This window comes from Octopus bimaculoides, chromosome 4 (assembly GCF_046866305.1).
Source record: "Octopus bimaculoides isolate indiv1 chromosome 4, ASM4686630v1, whole genome shotgun sequence".
Taxonomy (NCBI): Eukaryota; Metazoa; Mollusca; class Cephalopoda; order Octopoda; family Octopodidae; genus Octopus; species Octopus bimaculoides.
In genome coordinates this window covers 59,463,428-59,488,753 of record NC_142931.1, presented here as the reverse complement: position 1 = coordinate 59,488,753, position 25,326 = coordinate 59,463,428, and the positions used below count along the sequence as shown (strand labels likewise).

At 33.9% G+C, this 25,326-nt stretch overlaps 1 protein-coding gene across 1 annotated transcript; it reads left to right on the top strand.

Moving 5' to 3' along the window:
- The first annotated feature begins 8,554 nt into the window (after positions 1-8,554).
- On the top strand, positions 8,555-22,197 carry LOC149136065 (uncharacterized). Its single transcript, XM_089350827.1, has one exon. It carries the CDS (start codon positions 9,207-9,209, stop codon positions 10,002-10,004), a length of 798 nt encoding a protein of 265 aa, XP_089206953.1. The 5' UTR covers positions 8,555-9,206; the 3' UTR covers positions 10,005-22,197.
- The last annotated feature ends 3,129 nt before the right edge of the window (positions 22,198-25,326 follow it).

The following is a 25,326-nucleotide window of genomic DNA, read 5'->3' as shown; positions in this document are numbered from 1 at the left end:
CCATGCTGGGGCACTGAACTAATCGATCCCAGTACTTCTTTTCTTTTCTTTTTTTTTTAAAGCCTGGTGCTTATTCTATTGGTCTTTTTGCTAAACCACTAAGTTGCATGGCATAATCACACCAATGCCAGTTGTCAAGTGGTGGTGAGGGACAAACACTGACAGAAATACACACACACACACACACACACACAAATACACACACACACACAAATACACACACACACACACACACACACACACATATAATTAAAAGAAATTGAATAAAAAAATCCTGGCAGATATCAATAAAGCACTCAGTATTAAAAGAATTTGGTTATAAATGTTCAACAATCAGACATCAGTAAACATAAATAGAATACATATCCCAGATAAATCATCATGCATGACAGGTAAATCCAAGTATCAGAGTATTTAACAACAAAAAATATGTACAGAGAAAATTATATCTTTATTATAGATCTCACCTCATAAAGCCAACATGCAGATATATATACAATCAGCCTCTTTCAGATTCTGTCTGTTAAATCTACTCACTAGGCTTTGGTTAACCTGAGGCTATAATAGAAGATACTTGCCTAAGGTGCCACACAGTGGGACTGAACCTGGAACCATGTGGTTGGGAAGCAAGCTTCTTACCACACAGCCAGGCCTAAGACCATCCATCTTAGACTTTTTTTTTTGCAGACATAGGTTAAGCAATCACATAGAGACTCCCTCATTGTAAACTAACTGAAGTAGAAAATATCTGTTGAAAGGAGAAATATTGTATTCAGTGTGGCATGGAAACAATATTTCATACCATGGGCTATAGATAAGTAAATTAATAAAGCAACAAGCAGAAGGACAAGCACAGGCAAAACAGCAATTACATGTTAAATACACTGGTCTGGCAAAAAGAATTAACGTTAGACAAAAGAATATGGGAATTATTCATAATTATATAATTCATGGCATTTACTATATGTTTATAATTATGTAATATATATTTCAAAGAAGTAAATAATATATAAATCATATATTTATAATTATATTCCATATAATTGGGAATAATAATATATATTAATTATAATTATATGAAAAATTCCTAATTACAATTATAATTGCTTTAGTTTTTTTATTAATGTCCATTGTTTTTTTTTGTTTTTTTTTTCTGTTCTTTTTCCATTAGAAATTGAATCTACAGCATATGTTCTAGAATCTTTCTCTTTTTCTTGTTCTTTTCTTTTCTTCCCCCTTTCTCTTGCTCTTCTCTCTCCTTTCTTTCTCTCTCTTCCCCTCTCTCCCTCTCTTTATTTCATTTTTTTCTTATACACCTTAATACTCTCAGAAACTTGGCTTTCTTTTGCCTTTTTTCCTGATTTATTTCCCATACACTGAAGTCTTTTTAATGAATATCATTCATATCAACCACCACTATTAGCTATCCTTTTATTTTTCATTATTAATCATTAATGAGCACCATAAAGTAGAAAATAAGGCCCCAGCACACTAAATCTATGACCTGGTTTCTAGCTAGTTACTTCTGCTTATGCTACATTGCAAAAAGTATCTAGTGTTAGAACTCACAATTCCTCCTCTTTCACTGATATGAAAATTCCAATGGTATGCTTTAAAATAATTTAGATATGTAATGCTAAGATGTCCACACTATATCCTGTTTGTAGTCCCAGAACCCCAGACTTTATTTAAGTTACAAAGTCTCAAAAATAAATCTTACAAGCTCAGATTATTTTATTTATTTAAGTAATGATAGTAACATTTCATTGTAGTTACAATTCTTGCTTGTTGCTGTTTCACTTCACTTGTATTATCATTGTCATTATCCTTGAGAAAGGCATGATGATCATGCAATCTTATATCCTTCACACTACAAATCAGAAAGCAGAACAAAGCCAGCTACTAATCTACTTATCATTTATTTAGTCCAGACTGGAGATTGGAAACTTTTATGACATAGCATGCTAAATCAGCAAATTTTATGATATGCTATGCTTAGTGTTAATTAATCCAATGTTTCATGTGCTGTTACAGTACTTCCTTTTGGGTTCTCAATTTTCATAGTTAAAACATTTGTTCCGCATATAAAATTACCCTAATTTAGTAACATTTATATTCACATTGTAAAATTTTTTGAAAAAAATGATTTGATATTTCAATGATAGCTTCATGCAAATTTACATGCCCCATTGAAAAGATACAGTAAGTCAGGCACTCAACTATAAATAAGGAAATGATAAAGCACACCACTGTTGTTGGGTAAAAATATTGCAAAAACAAAAAAAAAACTCATTTGTACGTTTTAATTCAAATTAAATATCAAGCACAGGCATGGCTGTGTGGTGAGAAGTTTGCTTTCAAATCACATGGTTTCTGGTTCAGTCCCATCACATGACACTTTGGATAAGTGTCTTCTACTATAGCCCCAGGTCAGCTAAAGCCTTGTGAGTAGATTTGTTAAATGGAAACTGAAAGAAGCCTGTCCTGTATATATATATATATATATATATGTGTGTGTTTGTGTGTGTGTGTGTGTGTGTGTGTGTGAGTGTATGTGTTTATGCGTGTTACTGTCTCCTTTCTTTGACTTCATGCAATAGTTGTAAATGAATGTCAGTATTTTCCATGAAAGTGTCTGGTTATGGGAAAATATTACCTTATTTGGAAACAGATGTGGGTTGGCAACAGGAAAGGCATCTGAGTGGTGATATTTTTATAGGAAACTCTTGAAACATCACTTCCTAGGATGGACCAAATAGCAAAGTCTATAGCATTGATATCTGGGCTGGAGTGGGACCACACATTCTTGCCCCAGAACCACTGAAATGGCTCCTGCACTACTGCTGTGTCACATTGGATATATAAGAAAGAGCACCATCTTGCGTGAACACGTAATTATCTCCAAATGCTTTGGTCACCCATGGCAAAACAGTATTCTCCAAAATTTATATGTAAATTGCTGAATTGACTTCTGCCCCCACTCCCACTCTTTTTAATGCAAACCAGAGAATATTTTCCACCATTGGATGACACTGTTGGCCAAGCCATCACTCCAGTAGGTTTCATTTGGTGAAACACCTTATGGGCACCTTTGGGAACAGCATCAAACTCTGACCCAGATCCTGTCATTCTGGGTGTTCACTACAGCTTCCATGGTGAACATCTTTTCATCCAACCAGATGAAGACATTGTCACTGGTGCTCTGAATCTCCTCTGCTATTTTCTTGAATCTGTTCAATTGCTTTGCTTTGGAAGCAGCAAAAATTAGGTGTCAGCATTGCAATTTTAATGGCTTACAATTTAAGTCTTCATGCATAACCCATCATAGGGTTGCCCTGGAGATATCAAGACTTTTAGTCATTTGTCACATGCTCCACCATGAACTTTGAGACACTCTCTTTCAAACAACATCCACCAATTGTTTCATCCTTATGGATCGTTTTTGACCAGGAATGGGCTTGTTGTCCATTGAACCTGTCTCACTGTAGAGATTCATGGCATTATAGACTGTTTTGGCTTCAATACCAACTCTTGATACCACATATTTGGTACTATCCTGTTTTTTTCAGAGCTACAGTCTCACTTCACTTGTTAGCTGCCATATTGAAACGTTTTACCCACCGAATGTAAACAAACAATGGAGTGTATATGAACAATTGATTGCCAAGGAGCACATTTTAATTATTTTTGTGTGATTTCAAACTAAATTTAATAAAATAAGCTTATTTAAATAATTGAGAATTCTTTACGGTACATCCTGTACAACTGAGATTTCAATGGACTAAACAGTAAAAGAATTATATATTTTACATGAGTAAAAATCAAAATCATTATCATCATCATTTAACAACCGCTTTTTCATGCTCACATGGGTCAGATGGCAGATTTTCTATTGCTAGATACTCTTCCTGTTATCAACTGTCACCTGTTTCCATGTAAGGTATTATTCCCCATAACCAGATATGTTTTCATGGAAGATTCGAAACAAATGACACAACTTGCATGACACTGACATTCATTACAACTATCACATGAATTTACAACAAGGAGACAGTCATACACACACACACACATGCATTTAGATATACAACAGGCCTCTTTTAGTTTCCTTCTTCAAAATTCACTCATAAGGCTTTGGTTTGCTCAGGGCTATAGTAGAAGGCATTTTCCCAAAGTGCCATGCTATAGAACTGAACCAAACACCATGTAGTTGGAAAGCAAACATCTGCCACATAGCAATAGCTGCACCTCTGGTAAGTTTTCAAGTATAAAAACCCTGAATAACAAAACTCTTTATATACAAAATATAAATCAGAGTTACACAACAGGTGACTAATGACCTATCACTCTATGATATGTACTAAATTTGAAAGTATTTTATATTCATAATGTTAGAGATATAACTGTAATTAACCAAGGGATAACTTATCAGACTGATGACAAAAAGTGTTCAGTGCATGCAAGATCTGTTCTTTTATGACCCTGACATACCTGTAGTTTTGAGCATAATTGCACTTACCACCTGTTACAGTGCAATCCTAACATATTTCAGATTTGAACTACTGCTATTTTGATTCTTTATAAAAATCTTATACTGGTTTAGGTATAGCTAAGAAGAGATGAAGATAATTACAAGCAATATCTGATGCTCCAATGACAGTTGAATTATAAACATTTAAATTCTAGTTAGCCTTCATACAATGGCCATTCAAATTACAATCCCAAATTAACAGTGGCATGTCTGGTTACTAGTATTTCAGTTTTCCTTTGATATAATTGTTTCTTTTTTTAAACATAAATTTGCTTTACAGTAAAGTTAAATGTATAATATAAGTAATTTAACTGACATTTGCTGTTAGATACCACTCATAATTAAATTAGTGTAAGAAAAAAATACACAAAATTGGGCAAAAAAAAATTAAAAAAGCAAAACCATAAACCTCTGTGTTTTAAGGTTAACATTCTCACTTGCATCAACAAATACATACAATATTGCCTTTGGAAAGTTAATTGTATGATCATATAGAGGTGGAATTCATTAAAAATGAAATCAACACGAAGAAAGTATAATGTGAACCAGTGAAAGTATAATGTGAACCAAAATTACTTCTTGTCTCATTAAATTAAAATTATTGCCACCATATAGAAATCTGATATTTTATTCATGTCCCTATCAAATGAGTCGATCCTTTGACTATTACAAGTCATAAGAGTAGTAATTGTTGAATGTAAACTAATATCTTATTAAAATAATTATTTAATAACTCTACTGCTTCTCTAATTTATTTACAGAAAAGAAAAAACATCAATGTTATATGTAAAGGATTAGAAATAGTTTCTTTTTATTCCACCACTAACAGCACCTCCATTCACTTTCTTTCTCTATCTATCTATCCGTCTATCTCTCTTATATATCTGTCTATCTATTTCTTTCTCTCTATATATGTGTGTGTCTATGTATATATGTGTGTCTCTGCATATGTGTGTGTGTATATATGCATGCATGTGTATGTATGTATATGTGTGTGTGTATGTTTATATAAACTCTCTCTTTCTCTCTCATCCACGTATGTGTGTATGTCTTTATTTGTGTGTGTGTATGATGAGATGTACATAAGTGCACACCAATATTCTTGGATACATGGTAAGAAAAACCTCATCGAAAGAGAAAGAGAAAGCAACATATGTTGGAATATTGATATTCCTTTACGAATTCTCATTTTCTATGGAACTGGTCAGCATACCTTTGTCATGTTATGTAAATAGATGGCAAGTAGGCTATTGTAGCTAGCCATTAAGTGGGTCATACTAAACCGGTATCTATTGTTGTGGCTAACTGTCTTACAAAATATACATGTGAAACAAGCAATAGATTAAGAGAGGAAGTTACCGAGAACTTGCAATAACTGTGATGAGACATGTCATGTTGTGTTGTAGGCAAAGATAGAAGAGATGATAACAACAATAATAACATCAAACAGCAACAGTTGCAACAGCAGTAGCAACAAGATATTCTGCTAACAGAGTTGAGAATGACAAGTGGAAGTAGAAGGCTACAAAAGAAATTAATCAATATATGTAAAATGGTCTGTGCGATAAAATGAAGTGAAAAATTATTATTGATGTTGATTGGGTCAGGGTTATATATTTCATTTAATATTTTCTTCTATGAAACCAATGGAAGTATATAAATATGAATGTTAGAAAAAAAATCAACATGAACAAAATGTGGGAGTGTCATAATGAAAAAGAGTGAGAAATAAAATGGGTGGGAAAGAGAAAGATGCACTGTGAAAGTAAATGTTAAGACGAAATGAGTAGTTAAATAGATATGTGTTGAAGGAAGGAAAGTATTTGATGATGTGAAACTAATACACATGAGAGAGAGAGAGAGTTAAGAGTGTATTTCTTGATATATAGAAATTGTATGATGCAAGAAAAAAATGAGGAAAAGAAATAGATGACAACAGAAGAAAAATAAATGGAGAATGAAAGAAGAGAGGAGTAAAAGAGAGAATGGATGGATGGAATGAAAAGTGAAATGTATGTGAGTAGGCAGTTATACTCCATCCAACTGAGTTGAGAGCAGGAACTAATCAATAAAAGCAGTATGCAATTTGTTTGAACTACTAGTTAAGCACAGTGATATTAAACGATGAACTGGCTGAATAATAGCTAAATATTAGCCAGGTTTACAACTTAGTATGTAAATGACAGAGATAGTTCTAGACATCTGGTCATGGATCTACCTAAGTTTCTTCCTGCTTTTTTTTTTTTCTTGTTCTGTTTTACTATCGTTCTACTCCAAGAGAGACATACCACTCCATCTTTCACTTTGTTGCATGGCTAGTGGCAATTGTCCTTCTGTTTTTTATTTCATTTAAATTGAATATGGATTTTGCCACTGGTATGGATTGAGGTAAAATAAGGTATTAAGAATTTCTATAAAAAATGAATAGACAAATAAATGAAATGAAGATTATTGGTTGATTTGTTTCATGTTAAATTGTTGCAATAAAAATATCTAGAAAAATTAATCAATAAGGCTTTCATTGGTTCAACTTTGTTTCCGTGGAATCGGCAAGATGAAATGAAGGATATAATCAATAAGGTGGTTATTGAACAACTAGTATAGCAAATCGATTTTGAAATTAGTCCCAAAAATTAACTACTGCTCACTTATATGACAATGATTCAATTAAATGCATTGTTGTGTTAAAGAATTCCTATTACAATAAACTCTAATTATCACAATGTATTAATCATTCTAACTTTTTTTATAAATTACCCTTTCTTTTTATGTTTATTAGTCTCTATCACTCTTATGTGTTCATTTCTATAGCATATATAGTTATTTCAAAAATATGTCTGGAATTTGAACAGAATTATTTCCCCTTTCTATTGATGTCAGTCGTCTTGAGGCAGATTATCTGCATTTAAAATGCTTCTTTCTGATTGTTTTTGTTGAGGAATTAACAGAAGTGATGCAGTTACACTATTTTCGAAAGGTTGCCAAACCTTCCCATTTCAACTAATACTACCATGAAACGGGGTTACTTTGATCAGTTTTAAACTTCTTATTGCAATAATTTCATGACCTTTTTTTCAATCTTAACTAAATTTCACTTCGTTGGGGGTACTAAATAGGTAAACTGATATATGAAATAAAAATAGGTTGCAGTTAATATTTGATTACTTTTTTTTATATACTTGTCACTGTTCAAAGTAACCCCTGACTTGGGGTTACTTTGAACAGTAATGTTTTTTATTAACAAATACAAAAGCAAAATCAATGAACAGCTTTAAGTGTTATAGCACTAAAGAAAATGTCACACAGTTATCAGTAAGTCACATTTTATATTCCCCATTTTTGTTCAAGGTCAGGGAATCGATAGAAACCCCTGTTGTTCAGTGGAATCTCTTTTATTTTCATTTCTACCACATCTTCCCAGTTGTAGACAAGTTTATCCGCCTTCAGTGGCCACCTCCACCCTACCTTTTTACATTTTGTCACTGACACAAGTTCTCCATCACTTCCAGTTGAAATCACTTGACCGGGAAATGTTTGTCTTTCATACCTCACAATAACAAAGTTTCCAACAAAACTACTTTGTCTTTCTGTGTTTTCTGCTTTTGCCATGTCTGAAGTACCCAAGTACCTGTCACATTCATTCATAGAAACATCACTATCTACCTCTTCATCATGCAAATTCTCTTGCTGCTCTCTTTCTCCATGCTTCTCTATAACTGTTGATGAACTGGTGGCCATCATCTCACTGCCAGAAGCACTGATATCCTCAGCACTTATACTTCTGCCAGGGGTAACATTCAACTTCTTTTGTCTCTTCTTTGGTCTGCTCTCATCCACCCCTCTCATTGACTTTGGCATTCCCAACACAACATCCGAAACTCTTACATTGATGACTTCATCATCCTCTTAGCTCACTTCATGGTCTGGTAGCTGATCCAAAACTGTCTAGATGAAAAGGGTGAATTCCACATTTCATGAATCCATTCCAGATTCTTGCTGTGAGTGACACTGTCAGAAAAGAGAGCAGCATGCAGCTGTGTGAGCAGAGCAGGAAAAGCATCTTTAGTTAAGGTCATTGAATTCTTCCTGCCATAAGCCTTCCACTCATTTAAGATTTTTCTCCAACTTTTTTTTTAAGAGGCCCATGGAATGCTACATCAAGTGGTTGAAGCACGTGTGTGGAATTGGGTGGTAGAAGCTTGCTTACTGCCAGAAACAGTGATCGGGGTTACTCTGAACAGTGTTCAAAGTAACCCTGTTGGATAATCAAAGTGGGGAAATGTCATGTTATACAAGTTTTTACAAAGATACCAAAGTTATAAAAACACTTCAATAGAAAATTATTAACGAGTTATATTAACCTCATATTTTAACAAAAGCTTGTATCTTTTATGCAAGAAGTGCTTTAGCTACTGACAAAAGTATTCATATCTTGCAAAAATGTTTGTTTTGCTGGAATTTGAAGAAGCTGACAAATTCTTTCTTTGGGTGATTAATCAAAGTTATATTAACAAATTTTACATTATGTATTGAAATTATACCATCATAGAAATATAATTCTAAAGTTTAACAACATATTTAAACAATTCTGTAAAAAATTTTAGTAACAAGAAATAAAAGGAAACAAAATATATTTTGTTCAAAGTTACCCCGGTGTTCAAAGTAACCCCATTTCATGGTACATATAAATTTACATGAGCCAAGAGGTAATTCTGGATGGTCTCTCAATCTGCTAGAAATAACAGACGTTTCACACATACCCCTACTATTTAAATATAAAAAGGACATATTAGATAATGTGTCTATCAGCATACTGTGTGAAACAAAAACAGGATCTTTGCTTTCATTTGTTAAAGAACTACAAGAAAATTCAGCCAACAGTATTGTATACTATGAATCAGTAGCAAAATGTTTAAGTGAATATATCACCTCAAATTATTCTGATGTTTCCAAATGCATTGTTACAAAGAAATTTGCAGATGAAACAAATGATAGGGCTTCTTTGAAAGGGGCTGAAAAATTTAGGATAGAAGTCCTAAATCAAGTTTATGACTGCTTGATAATCCAATTAAGGAAGAGGACAGACCCATATGAGCAGATTGTGAAAACGTTCAAGTTTCTCTCAGAATTGATGAACAATTCAGAATTTGATGAGAACAGTATCAAACTTACAATATCGCATTACAAAGACGATATTGACCACAAATTAATAAATGAGTGTTATCAGTTCAAAGAGTATTTACACCTTAGGAAATCCCAGAACACAGAAGAAAACACAGCATCTAAAATGCAATGCACAGAAGTTCTTCAGCTTATTTATGAGCAACAATTAATTGAAGTGTCCTCTAATATTACCACTGCAAATAAGCTGTACTTGACAATGTCTATCATGAGCTGTGAATCAGAAAGGAGTTCCTCAGAGCTTTCCTTTGTAAAGAATGAATTTTGGTTTACCATGACTGATGAGTGCTGAAATTCTTTATGTATATTGTCTCTAGAGAATGACATTGCAAGGAAGCTGCTCTATGACAAAACTGTTGCTACAAAAAACAGAAAAAAGAGTATTTTGTAATTTTCATATGTATCTTAATGATGCATCATGCATGTATATAACAGTTCCCTAATTTTCAACTCCCATAACTCTAAAATTCACTTTCAGACTCATTTTTAAGGACTCCACATCACAACTCCACCATTTGAGCTATCAGGGCCTCCAGCTGGAGTACCTTGCAAGGGCACGAAAATTTTTTGACTCTTGTTGGATGTTATCCTACTGTTGCTGGTTGTAAAGGGGGCCTCCATTACATTTTAAGCTTCAGGGCCCCAATATTGTAGATCTGTCACTGGGTCAAGGACTGATCAAAAGTTAAACAACATACACATACTATACTTAGTAACTGTAGTGATTGCAGAAATTAATACCTTTTTTTCCTTTGTTTTTCTCAATGGTTTAATCAGGGAAGGGCTGCACCCATGACCCTTTTACATGAATTCTGAGACCAGTGGGAGGAAAATGGAAAAAGAAACTATGGCTTATGTAGTGAGCAACACAACCATCCTCAGCTTGGTAACATGGCTCAAATGTTTACAACAGGGTGGTCTCTGCTGAAGGCACCTAAGGATCAGTAACAGTATTGAATTAGATAATGGATTATATCTACCACCCACGTGTGTGTAATCTTATCTTTTTCTCTCTCTAAAGATCCATATTCTTACAGCTGTGATTGTTATTTTTCATTCTTTGAAACTCTGTAACAGAATATGAAACTGAAGAAAAGGAACCATTGCCATTCATTGAGATTTAGATAGACAATTTGTGAGAGTCACTCACAGGAGTTTTGAAAAGTCTTACATATTTCAGTAACTGTTTTACTTGCAGACTGAACTTACAGAATTCATGTGAAGAATTATTTTTTATCTTTGTAAAAATCTCAGCTTTTTAAGATTTTATATCAGCCAAACAAACTGGAACAGGCAGAGTTGTGCATTTGCTTAGAGACAAATCTCATAATTACAAATGTTGTAGTCATAAGGTTTGAACTCATGATCTTAAAGTCAATAGTACAGCAGCTTCACCTTACAGCAATTGAATTATCACTATAAATGTATTAACATTAATACATAAGGAAAATTCCATAAATGTTTGCAGAAAACAATGTAATTGTACAACTGTTTGAAATCATGGAAAAATAGTTCAACTTGTTATATTTACTAATTATTTTTATCTTTTCATTGATACAACTCTGCTATATTGAAATATAATCTAGAATGAAGAAACAAGATACATATTTTCTATCATTATTCTCTGTATCTACCTTAGTTTAGTGATAATACCCTCTTAATCTTTGGAGAATAGTTTCTCTGTCTGGATTATAATCAATATCATTTGATGTTGGGTGTTAGGTAATTGTACAATCAAAAGAATTTTTATGTCTGACAACAGATCTCTAAATGAAGCCAAATCAAAACATCAATTAGCTCTTCTGAAGAGTAGCTGTACTGTGTGGAGAGAAATCTCTTCATTTTAAACACCAGTGAATCATGAAGGATGCTTCTAGCTTACTACATTGCATTTTATCTGGAAATTGTTGACTCTGTTTATAAACATCCTCGTTTCATTCACCATAAGTGCAGGCATAGCTATATGGTTGAGAAGCTTGTTTCCAACCACACAGCCAAGGTGTTGGTCTTGGGTTCAGTCTCACTGAGCGGAACCTTGGGAAAGTGTCTTCTACTATAGGCCCAGACCAACCAAAACTTTGTGAGTGGATTTGGTACATGGAGACTGAAAGAAGCCCTTTATGCATGTGTGTCTTTGTATTTATGTTATGTTTGTCACCAACCACCACCACTTGACAACTGCTGTTTACTTACATCACCGTAACTTAGCAGTTCAGCAGAAGAGAACAATAGAATAAGTGCTAGGCTCAAAAATAAGTACTTGGGTCAATTTATTCAACTAAACCCCAGCATGCCCGTAGTCCAATGACTAAAGTAAAAAAAAATAAAGGTAAGTGCAAGACATCAAAACTCTACAGATTATGGCTCCACATTGAATACAAAGCAGTTTTCTAAATAATAAATTATCTATAAGCTGTTTATTTAATTCCTACCATGAAGATGATGATAATCTCCTTGCAACCTGAGACATGGATTATATTCCTCAGACATGGATTAGATTCCTGACAGAGTCATTTCACTTCATTTCTGTGTTTGATGTTTGGTGTTACTGGTTTAGTCCTGGATCAATTTTGATCGAACAGACCTCTGATCAGTGACATTCCTGCATAAACATTCCACCTTATTTAAACAGTATGTGCAGATAATGTGAGCCCTCTTCTTTTCTTTCTTTTAGATGATAGGCTGAGATTTGCGAAAAATTTCAGCTATTATTTCTATCAAATCAGATACCTATGTTGAGGCCTGTGGTTTATAATAATAATCACTATATAGTAATCAATAACCAATAACTTGGAGAGTATAGATTGGCTCTTCCAGAAAAACTTTGTTCTTAACACATTACTTCTGGATAAAGAGGTTCTTAAGTGATGGCTCACAATGAGTTATAGAACACTTTCATTTCAGTCCTATCTCAAGATTACACTTACTTTTAACCAAAATTCTACATGCATACACACACCCACCCACACATAAACACCTACCTGTCATTGCTAAGCACTCTCTCTCTCTCATAGACACATGCACATACACACAGCCACACATCACTGCCTTTATTGTACTGTATAACATTCACACTTAGTTGTTTATTAGGAAGTTAGAGTAAGTTGTATTATAAAAATAAGTTGTTATATTTGCATTAAAAGTGAAATCAAATAGTTTATTACATAAATTGGAAAATACAACTCAATAGTTTTTATATATCTATGAGCTTAGGAGACTCACTACCCTCAAGAAACTTGTATTGAATTTTTGATTTCTTGTTATTTAACCTACTAATCTGCTCTCTCGTCTCTTCTCTCTCCCTCCTTCTCTCTCTTTGCTATCCTCTTTCTCTCCCTCTCTCTCTCACTCTCACTTTCTCTCAAATTTGGAACTATTATTTCACATCATCACAAGCATCCAGAATCTACCTTTAAGCCCACTAGCTTAACAGACAGAACTCTTTTATATCATTCATAAATAACCCCATGACTGTGATTGAGTCTGGCAGGAAAGCATGTTTGTTGCCTTAGATTTATCTTCATATCAGAAGATAAGACAAACAGTGGATTGCAGAGGACAATGAAAATAGGAGAGAATGGAATGAACAGCTATGAAGAGAAATGGGATGAATTGTGTGGTTCGTGTGCTGAGGAAGGATCAATGTGATTGGGTGAGATGAGCAATAGAAATGGGTGTGGATGGAAGGAGAGGAGTGGAACAAGAAGACTAAGAAATACATGGATAAAATGGACAGAGAAGATTGTGAAGGTGAAGGGGTAGACAAGGTGGGATGTAGAGGATAGGGCAAAATGGAGACACCTGTCATGGATACCACAAAGCAAACCACTACTTTGGCAGGGAAAATGGCCCTAAAATTTTTGTTGCTACTTCTGCTGCTGCAGTTGTTGTTGTTGCTGTTGTTGTTGTTGTTGAGGTGTTTGTAGAATATTGATAAATTCAGTTGCTATTATGTAAAAAAAGATGTGGCAGTGTTGTTGGTTTGGCTTTAGCTATTGAACTTAGTGATATTTTATAAACCCTTATTTGGATTAATTACTGTCAATGCAGATCCTCCCTTGTGTCCTCATATTCCAGACTTTGCCTTGTTGTTTTGCAAAGTCAACTGTCTACTTTTAATAAACAATTTTCATTCTGTTACATTCTGTTTCAATGTAAACATTTACTATTCTCTGTTATTTTTTATTTGTTCCATCTTATCTCTAAAAGGCTTGAAATGTTCACATCTATAGTGTTATCCATTAACAGAGCCTTGTTTTACATTCTTCTAAAGTAGAGATCAGGGAAATTTTTTACCCAATTACCCCAAAATATATTTATTTACACCGACGTTACTACCTTGATTCGAAAGGAAGAAAATCATAGATTCTTTGAATTCAAAAGTTTTATTGAATCTATTTATATGAATCTATTTACACATCCATTATATTGGACAGATGCAATGTTGCCAGAAGAAAACTTCCCGTCACAACAAGGAACACATTTTTCATGTAATTTTACTTATGTTTAATGAGTCCTCATTGCTCCCAAGAATTTCATTTTACCCCAGTTCACCAACCCCTATTCTAAAGAGGTTGAGAACCAAATGCTATATTATAACATTGAATTGAAAATCTTGCTTTACTTCAACCCTCTTTTGTTCAATCCTCTTCTAATTCACTATTTTCAGAAAGCTAACTTATCCATAGATTTCTATGACTGTCATCAAAAATAGGCATGAAATTGACAGAGTTGTTAAAATATAGAACAAAGTGCTTTCTGTGTTCTGAGTTCAAATCCTGCTGAGATCAGTTCTGCTTTTCATCATTTTAGGACATTACCAGTCCAAGGTGGTGCATTGCTGGTATGCATTCTAGCTGTGACCATCTCATTTTTATTTCGAGTAGTGAACAACTTTATCAAATGTTTCCCATTTTTTCAAGCCAATAAAAGATAAAGATCCTTCATGAGTTATATAGACTCAAAGGGCCACTTTCCTGGTTCCCATGGTCCATATAAACCTTCCTGGATGAGATGCCAGTCTGTCACAGGATTATTCATTTTTGTCAGCTGAGTAGGTTAGAGCAACATGAAACGAAATGTTTTTCTCAAGAACATAATTCATCACCCAGTCCAAAAATCAAAATCACAATCTTACAATCATAAGTTTGAAACACTAACCATTAAGCCAGGCACCTCCACTGTCAAACCAATATGGTAGTGTAATTTTGATATTCAGTTGCTATTTCCAGCATTATCAGTGACTGAGTAGAGGGTCCCTTGTTGACTTATGTTCCTCCGAACTGATAGTCTGTTGGTAACCATCTTCTAAAAGCTTTATTTACTTAAGATAGCTGAAAGTAGTTTCCAGAAGATTTAGTAACTTTCTGAATAAAGGCATGCACATTAAATGTAAAATGGAAAACTTTAAACAACTGCTAAATTCATACAAGATCTAATTTCTACTATTTAACAAAATGCTACTCCTAATAAGTAGAACTAGTGAACTTCCCGACAAGTATCAGTCAGCAATACTGAATCCAAAAACAAATTATATAAATAATAAAGTTTATGTTGAAATTTACAATTTCCTTTAACCTGTTGTATACTTACTTTGCCTCTTCTTTAGTTGGTATAATGATTTATATATCACCCAACAAAAATATTTCAGCTAAGCCAGTGTAAGTTACTTAGAGATGGTCATTACTGGAATGGCTTTGATCTTTGATGTCTGCTCACTTACTGATGACTAGGAGCTAAACAACCTACTTCAGCACCTTTACCTTAGCCAGAATATTTTAATGCATGCATGTTTCTATATCTTCATAATCTTTAACACCATCAATCCTTCTGTAGATTGCTACCAAACTACACTGTATTTACATTTATCTGTTGCAAGATTCTTGATGTGGAATCATATGTTGAAACAGATTTTGTTATACTTGGGGATGATCATGTTTTGCCAATTAAACACACACATTGTATGCTTCATCTTTATTTCAGCTTTATTATTATTATTATTATTTTTGTTTCTTAATCAAAGCTCTTTTGTCACACATCTTGTGACCTCTTTAACAACTCTTTATCCTGCATGTCTTCTGTTGTTCTGCTTTATCCATTCTGTCTTTCTGTGATATGTATTTTTATCTGTACATGTGTTTGCATCATTATCTGTGTCTGTGTGTGTGTGTGTGTGCATGTCTATATGTTTAGTATGTGTGTTTTGTGTGCATGTATATGGGTTTGCTTACTACAGTTTGTACCCATGTCTTTTATTTGGTTATTTTATTTATTCCTTTATTTACTTTTTTTGCTTTTTGTTTATCATTCCATCTTTAGTATGTGTATGTGTGTTTTGCGTCTGTGTATAAGGGTTTATGTATTATACTGCTTATATCTGTGTCTTTGTTTTCCTTTATTTCCCTAAAACAACCCTTCTAATCTCACTTGAATCTAGAAGAATATGATTGGGTTATGTGGTTATCAGTACAAACTTATTGTGAATCTGAGTTGAGAAATTTAATATAAATATGAATACAAAAATAGGTAGTAACTTTTGAAATAAATAAATAAAAACTAAACAAGGAAAAAACTAGAAGTTTCATGCATTCTCTTTCAAGTATCCAAAACTGGAATTTGTTACTGTTTCTGTTGGGTGATCATTGTAATTTTTAGGATGAAACATTTTTTTTTTTTTTTCTGAAGTAATGTTCATCTTGTTGAAGTAATTTCCTGTCTGAAGGAAGAAAAGATGTCATTCCATATCAAGTGGACTGTGCTATAAACTTGCTTTGACATTTGGTTTGAAAATATTGCATCTGAGATTATTTTATCTTCTTCTCTTACTAATAATCACTGATATTTTCTCTTGAATTAACCTGTTCTCTGTTGTTATTCTTTCTCTCCCCCCCCCCCTTTCATTTTCTAAAACAATTTTATCTGCTTTCTTTTACAAAATCACATGGTTTTTACTTTGTAAACTTTGTCTACAACTTAACCTATTTCAGCTGACAGAATAGTTGAAAATAAACAGAAAAATCAATAATGATCACTAAAGTTACTACATTCTTTGTAATTTAGCGGTTGTTCAACCCTCTTCTAATTCACTATTTTCAGAAAGCTAACTTATCCATAGATTTCTATGACTGTCATCAAAAATAGGCATGAAATTGGCAGAATTGTTAAAGTATAGAACAAAGTGCTTTCTGTGTTCTAAGTTCAAATCCTACTGAGATCAGTTCTGCTTTTCATCATTTTAGGATTGATATTACCAGCCCAAGTTGGTGCATTGCTAGTATTGTCAGATGAGATGCCTTACAGTATTTGTTCCAGTTCCTCATTTTCTGGGTTCTTGAATGACTAAATTTCTTACTTAGTAGATGTAATGGAAATTGCTTCTGGAATAAAGTAATGTAATACAAAAATTAACACAAGAAAAATATATCTCTCACATTGAGAAGATAATTGGTTTATAAATTATTTGACTAAATGTTAAATGAAGAGATGAGGGGCATATTTAATATAAATTGAAAGTTTTCATGTTAAAGTAAAAGGTTAAGAAATAGTTGGGTTTTTTTTTTGTTTGTTTTTTTAAGTTAGCACTGAGAATCTTAAACTGTTACTTAGTATAGCACCACTACCTTGAATGTCTAGCAGAGTTCACTTTGTTGCTAGAATTCAGACCATGTCACTGTTTGAGAATAACTTCCTCCCACTAGCATCAGAGCTCATGAAAAATAACAGGCCTTGAATGCTGCGTTTCCTTTCCTGATTAAAAAAAAAAAAAAGAGCAAGAGAGAGAATGAGTAACCCTTCTCACTAAACTAAAAATTCTTTCTGTAACATTATTGCAGATGCCTTTCAGTACTTGGCTATTTTGTTTGAATTTTTCTTTACTATTTGCTCTTAATTATGTTTAAACAAAAATATAGAAACCTTTGGTCCTGTCTTTTATAGAAAATTACCTTTACTTGGGTAAAGTTTTTTTTTGTTCTGTTTTGTTTTGTTTTTTGTTTTTTGTTTTTTGTTTTTTGTTTTTTTAGTTATCTCTAAAATGACAATATAGTATTTATACTTCATACAATTAGTAAAATAGCTTTTATGTTTGTTGTTGATTATGTTGATTGGATACTAATCCATTAACTGATACATTCACAGTTCAAATTCATCACAAGCATTGTGCTGAGTTTATAATTGGCTGAACCTGTATTAGCTCAGGAGACCTAACAATCTATGTATTATGTAGAGATAAAGCTTATTGCTTTTAACAGCAGGACTCTAGTTTGTTAAGTGTTTTGATATCTTACATTCTTGTGCTAAATTCAAATCTTATCACATGTATAGCTTGCATAGATATGGACTCCACTAGATTGACATATTTTAGCTGCTCTATATACATCAGTAGGATTGTCTTCTGTGGCCTTACTATCACCCAACAATTGTCAGCCTGCCAGGCTGATGAAGTAGCTTCTACAAGATTACCTGACTTCCTAGAAATAGTTGCCAAATCATCTTCCATTCACATGATGCTATCTTAGATACAACAGGCTACACTGGATTATGTAGCCCGAGGTATAAGCCTAAAAAGACTGTGTGGTGATGGCTGGAAAGTTTTTGATCATAGACCTTCTCAATCAAAGTTGGTCCAAAGTAAACAACAACAGCTGTGACAAAAAGGCCTCTGATCTTCTGTGCTTAAAACTTACTCACTTTCCATGATTTTCTTCATTTTACTACCCTCTATCCATAGATTCTCCCTCTATCCACAGATTCTAAACTGTCCCTTCTAGTATCTCTCTAGCTCGCACAACCTATCAATGTGTTTTCACCAATTATTTATCATATCTTCAGATATAAAACTAACAGATTAAATTAGTTTCATTATAATTGCTGCATTCATCTAGTTTCCCTCATCTATGATAGGGCTAGAAATCAGTGACAACTAATCTTCTTCTTAAGGCCAATCAAATAATGGTCATGCAGGAATTTATACAGTTATGCAAAAAAATTTTGTGTGCGTGATATAAGAATGATGTAGCTAGTATTTTTAGCACATCCCATGACCACCTGATACCTTCCTCCTTTCTTTGTCTCTCTGACATGTATTGATGTTTTTCAATATTTTTACCCCACAAATACATTTACTGGTATGATAATGCACCCAAGGGTTGTCCATTGCTGGGATTTAAGCAAGAAATTCAAACTGTCTATATTTTAAACTCTGGCTTTAAAAAAAAGATTTGAAAAAGAGTGGAAATTTTTAGGATTTATGGTGAAAGGGTTAATAGATTTTTTTAAGTAATTTTTTTTTTTTTCATAATCGTATGAATTCCCATATGTAGAAAAACAAGTTCACAAAACATTTTCTGAAAATGCCAAAACATGAAAAAACTTATGAGGAGTTATATGAGTTATATTCTGCTTAAACCAGAATTCCACTAAAAAATGTCACTTAAAAGAAAGAAGTGCAAAAATTACTTTCTAAACAAATAAAAAAGTCTTGGTTTTGGAAATCATTTGATTTATTCCCATTGGATAATATTGAGGGATGCACCTCGCAGCAAAATAAAACCAAGGGTAGTGGATATAATTTGAGGATATAAATTAAAGGTATTAGCATGTTTATTTGGAGTTTGTAAAATTCTAAAAATAGTAATTAAATCTTACAGCTCAAAACACTGATTAAAATTATATTTTTAAATATTTTCAACTAAGAAATCATGGATTTATTTTACATTATGATTTTCCTTTACTGGTTTCGGTCACTGGACTGCAGCCATACTGTGGGTGGGGGATTTGCAAACCTTCAGCTGTTTTAGTCACTCATCAGTTCCAGAGCATATTTCAGTCTGGTACTCAGTTTATCAACATATATTTGTTAAACTGCTAAGTTATATAACATAAACGGACATGACATAAGCAACACCAATTTTTAGACCACTGTAGACATGAACACACACAAATATATGTATGTGACAGATCATTGAAGATGCAACTGCTAGAGGAAGAGAGGGATACACCTGCTTATTTTCAGCTGAGTATGTTCATGTTATTCTATTTCTATCCAAATTTTTGCATACATTATTACATCATTTTCTTCTACCATATTGAAAAAGTGGTTCAAATTTTGGTACAAGGCCAGCAATTTCAAGGAGGAGACAAGTTTATTATATCAACCCCAGTGTTCAACTGGTAATTGTTTAATTGACCTCAAAGAGATGAAAGATAAAGTTCAACCTCAGTGGTATTTGAACTCAGGGCTTAAAGACAGACGAAATGCCACTAAGCATTTTGTCTAGTGTGCTAACAATTCTGCCAGCTTGCTGCCTTTGGTTTTAAATTTTGACACAAGGCCAATAATTTTCAAGGAGGGGGTAAGTCGATTACATTAAACCCAGTTCTCAACTGGTACTTATTTTATTGATCCCAAAAGGATGAAAGGCAAAGTTGACCTTGGCAGAATTTGAACACAGAGCATAAAGATGAACAAAATGCTTAATAGCATTTTGGCCATCATACTAACGGTTCTGCTAGCTCACCACCTTACCATATTGAAATATTGAGATGTACTTAGAATATCTGATTATAAGTGTTTGAATCTCACTCAGCTTATTGAGTTTTACTTATTTCATATATCTATATATATATATATATATATATATATATATATATATATGCTGAGACCCCCCTTCGGTCATGACTGACCATGGGATTGCACCTAGGCACAAGTCTGGGCAAAGTTGTTTATAGAAGACCAGCAATCGCCCATGCATACTGGCCTCCCCTCTCCACGCCACCAGTGTTATCGAAGGGAAAGGCAAAGGTTGATACAGCTTGGCACCTGTGACATCGCAACTCGTTTCTACAGCTGCGTGAACTGGAGCAACGTGAAATAAAGTGTCTTGCTCAAGAACACAACACACAGCCCGGTTCAGGATTCGAACTCACAACCTCACGATATGTAAGCTTGATGCTCTAACCACTGAGCCATGCGCCTTCACTATATATATATATATATATTCTGAAAATCTATAAGTGTAGGTCTTTCATTGGACTAGCTGAGACTATAATCTTAGTCATTTTACACATTACAACAGAAACTGTTCTGTAAGGATTAAGAAATTCTATAACAAGAAATATATAATTAGAAATTTGTCAAGATTGTATAATGATTGCACCTTTATTCAGTTCAGTCATTCATAGTTCTTGAAGTTGTCTAAATTGAATTTGTGCTTAGCTATCCATGGAAGTTCTCTATATATAAACTTCTTCCTATTGCTGTGAGTCTAAAAATAAGAAGGCAGAAATGTATATAACAAAATAAAGAGAAAAAGAAAAAAGCATACCTAGAATGGATAGTGAAAAGACAAACCTAATTACACATTTTCTAGATTTTAAGAGATAATTTTGGATCTTATTAAGCCTTTGAAAATGATAAATGAAATTGTGCAGGTACTATTTTGCTTCTTATTTTCATTGTTGTCAAGTCGTGGTCAGATCTAGCATCTGCACGTGTGTATGAATATGTGTGTGTGTGTGTGTGTATGTGTGAATGTGTGTATGAATATGTGTGTGTGTGAGTGAGTGTGTGTGTGTGTGTGTGTAAACATACGCATGTACACAAGCATTGTTGTGTGTTAAAAGATTAAGTAGTTCACTACCTAGTCACATGGCTTCAGACTCAGTCCTACTGCATGTCATCTTGGACAAGTATCTTGTACTACAGCCTTGGGTCAACCAAAGACTTATGAGCGGATTGGATAGACATTGTACATGTATATGTGTATCTATGTATATAAATTATAAAATATCTCTGAAGAGCTACAAAAATAATGAAACACGTCTGCAGCTTGTAATATATTACTCTTAATAAATTAAATATACTCTACAATAAAAATGTATTGAGTTCTTTCTTGAATTGTGGATTCACTAATCATATGATTAGATGCATTTGATATATATTTGTGTATGTATATGTAGAATATGGCAGAAGTGGTGGTGGACCAAACAAAAATACTTAATATTTAATTGGGTCCCATTCTGTTCCTTTTACCACTATTTATACCTATGTCAACATTGCCTTTCATCTTACTTGGGTTGAAGGAATAAGTACTAGATAAAACACATTCTACAGGCTCACAAATCTAACTTCACTATAAATACAGGAATTTGCTATATGAACAGCAATGGCTGACTTAATAGATTTTTATACCATAACTTATGTATTAACTGCTCAGATCTTAATTTTAATGATTGCCTGGACACTGATATTGATAGTAAATTCTAATACTTTTTTTCAAAAAGTATAAAGTTAATACTTTTAACCATTTTGTATTCAAATTATCTCATAGTTTCAAGTTTTTGAAGATGTGATTTTCTATTTTTAGAATGACATTGTAGGACCTGGATCTGACCAGTTTGAACATAAAACAGGTAGAATAGCTGGGCAGAATTTAGCCAGCTTAAATGCCAAAAGGTTTATGAACCAGCTTCAGTTTATATAAATCTCAGAAGACAATGAAAACCACCACAATACTACAAAAGCAATTAATGAATTAACAAATCATTCAAAGTTTTGGCTTTACTAAGTGCCAGATTTTGAAATATGCCTCCTGCTTTGCAAGTGATTTCAGCCATAGTTGATATTTTAGAAAGATATACATACTGCTATCCTTAAAACTAAAATACTAAAAAATTGTGTTTTACTTCTTTCCCAGTATTTGTGATGACGTTCATCCTTTTTTAATGCTAATATTTCTTTTTGTTCACTTGCAGTAGCAAGGCTGCAAGTAAACAAAAGGATTTTATACAACCCCAGTGTAACAAACCAGATCAAGAAGTTAGATATAGAGCTATATCTCCCTCTAATCATATCCTCTAAGCTTAAAAAAGTAGTTGTATTAGATATTGCAGTCCTACACTAAAGTCTGATAAAAAAAAAGGACTGAATTGTCATGGCTGGTGTGTTTTTGATCATAGGACTGCTGGGTGAAAGTTGACTATGGTTTAAGCAACAAGGAAACCTTGACATGGTTATCTAATCTGCTAGAAATAGCTGCTTGATTTCCTATAAATCACATCTTAAAATGGAAAAAATACATTAGAATATGAAATCCATCTGATAAAAGAGAGATGGTCATGATAGGAACAACAATGATCATTGTTCTACTCAGTCAGAATTTACCAAAGTGGGGTTTAAACAGCAACAACAACAAAACCTTTAGTATATTACTATCAATTAATTGATCTTCTGGGCAACACGGTTTCCACCTGATCTCTTAAGCAGATGCACACAAACTCAAAGCTCTGAAAGCAGTTACCACAAAGTATCTGTGTGCCATAGTATCACTATGACTGCCTTGCTCCTTAAGTCAGAAATAATTACAGATTAGGTAAGAAGGATCATAATGAAAACAAAAGGGGAAAGTATACTGTATGTCAGTAGTAGTGATGTGAGGGGGTGGATGAGGTTGTGCATCATTGAAGTAGAAGATATCAGGAAGTTAAATGAAGTAGAGGGAGGCAACCAGGCTGACCTTCTGACACTGGCCAACTCGGTATTAACAACAGATGCTGCAACGATGATCTTTGCAGTGTACGTGAATGTAAGCACGTAAGGAATGTCTGTCTTGATGCTTCCCTTTCTCACTTTATCTCTCTGTACATATCTTTCTCTATCTAGATCTATCTATCTGTTATATTCACCCCAAACATCATTTAATTTATTAGTTCATGAAATTCTTCTCACACGTCATGCAATATTTACGGTCAGCAGCAATGACTTGTAGAACATGTAGTTGTTGTTATTGCTGCCCCCCCTCCTCCTCCCCCTCTTCTTTCGTCTTTCCTTATCCTCCTTCTCATTCGCCTTCTTCTCTTCCTCTTCCAGTGAGTCAGTTGAACATAGTCCTCAGTTTGCCAATGAGGATTGAACTTGAGCTCACCAATAATTACATATCATACTGGTTATGCTGACATACATAACCTCATTGCATACTATTTTCTAAGAATACCTAACTCATACTCTCTATCTCCATCCTCTTTCTTTCTCTCACATGTTCTCCACTCTCTTGCTCCTCCTTCTTTCTCTCCCTCTCCCCCTTTCTCTCTCTTTCTCTCTCTCTCATTTGCTGAAACAACAGATTTCCTCATTTTACACATAATTAACAATGGCATTGCACATACACACACACTCACAAAAACCCAAACACACACACACACACACACACACACACAGCATCCAATACGTATTTTGTGTGTTTGTCACAGTTTGTGCTCTCTGTTTGTATTTATGTCTATGTGTATGTGAGATAGACAGATAGATAGATAGATAGAGAGAGAGAGAGAGAGAGAGAGAGAGAGAGAGAGAGAGGGGGGGGGGAGGAGGGAACATATGAGTTTATGTGACAGAGAGAGTGAAAGGGAGAATATTTGTATGCGAAATGGAGAGATAGATAGACAGAGAGAAAGAGAGTGATTGTTGGAATCTTGGCACCTAAGAAGTAAGGTGTAACTGCTACACTTGTATTTCTTGATAATGATGATGCAACATGTGGATCTGTCGAGTTATCTACATGCATTTCTGAAAATGCACACACTGACAGGACAAAATATACTGGGCCACACTCTTCTACTCACTCCCACATGTACATGTATGCACTTGGCTGGACATGCATTTACACACACACATATAGAGAAGTGTTTGTGTGTTTGAGTGTGTGTGAGAAAAATAAACATGCATGTGTGTGTGTGTAATATACATATGTATGTATATATATGCATGTAATACAGGGTGTCCCAAAAGTCACTGATAGGTTTCAATTTTTAATAACTTTCTTAACTTTACAAATAAATGCATGAAATGTTAATACAATATAAAGAACATAATGGAAATTAATATGCACAAGTCAAATTTTGCAACACCACTACATCACATATGAAAAATGACATCGCTTAAATGGTAACCATTTTCGCTTTCGCATACCCGTGCTCTTTCCAAAGCTTGCACCATAACACCCTCAAGAGTTTCAGACCCCCACTTCTCTGATTTCTCTATTGATCTTCTCTTTCAATTACATCAGATGACGGAAATGCTGTCACAGTGACTGGAGAATGGTACAGAATCATGATTGAGACCTTTTTGCACCTGGCTATTCAAAGTAGACCTCACACATGGTTCCAGCAAGATGGGGCAAATGCTCATACCGCAAGAGAAACAATGCAGTTGCTATGGCAGTGCTTTGGAGAGAGAATAATCTCCCACTTCAGCAATGTCAACTAACCTTCATGTTCCCCAGACTTGACTAGCCCAGATTTTTCTTATGGGGATACCTGAAAGAGAGGATTTACGTCAACAAACCAGAGACCCTGGTACAACTGAAAGAGAACATCAATAGAGAAATCAGAGAAGTGGGGTCTGAAACTCTTGTGGGGGTTATGGTGCAAGTTTTGGAAAGAGCATGGGTGTGCGAAGCTGAAAATGGCTGTTATCTAAATGATGTCATTTTTCATATGTGATGTAGTGGTAGTGCAGAATTTGACTTCTGCATATTAATTTCCATTATGTCCTTTACATTGTATTAAAATTTCATGCATTTACTTGTAAAGTTAAGAAAGTTCTTAAAAATTGAAACCAT

Coding starts and splice junctions, on each gene's coding strand:
- LOC149136065 (XM_089350827.1), top strand. CDS start 9,207: ATGGTACATATAAATTTACATGAGCCAAGAGGTAATTCTGGATGGTCT.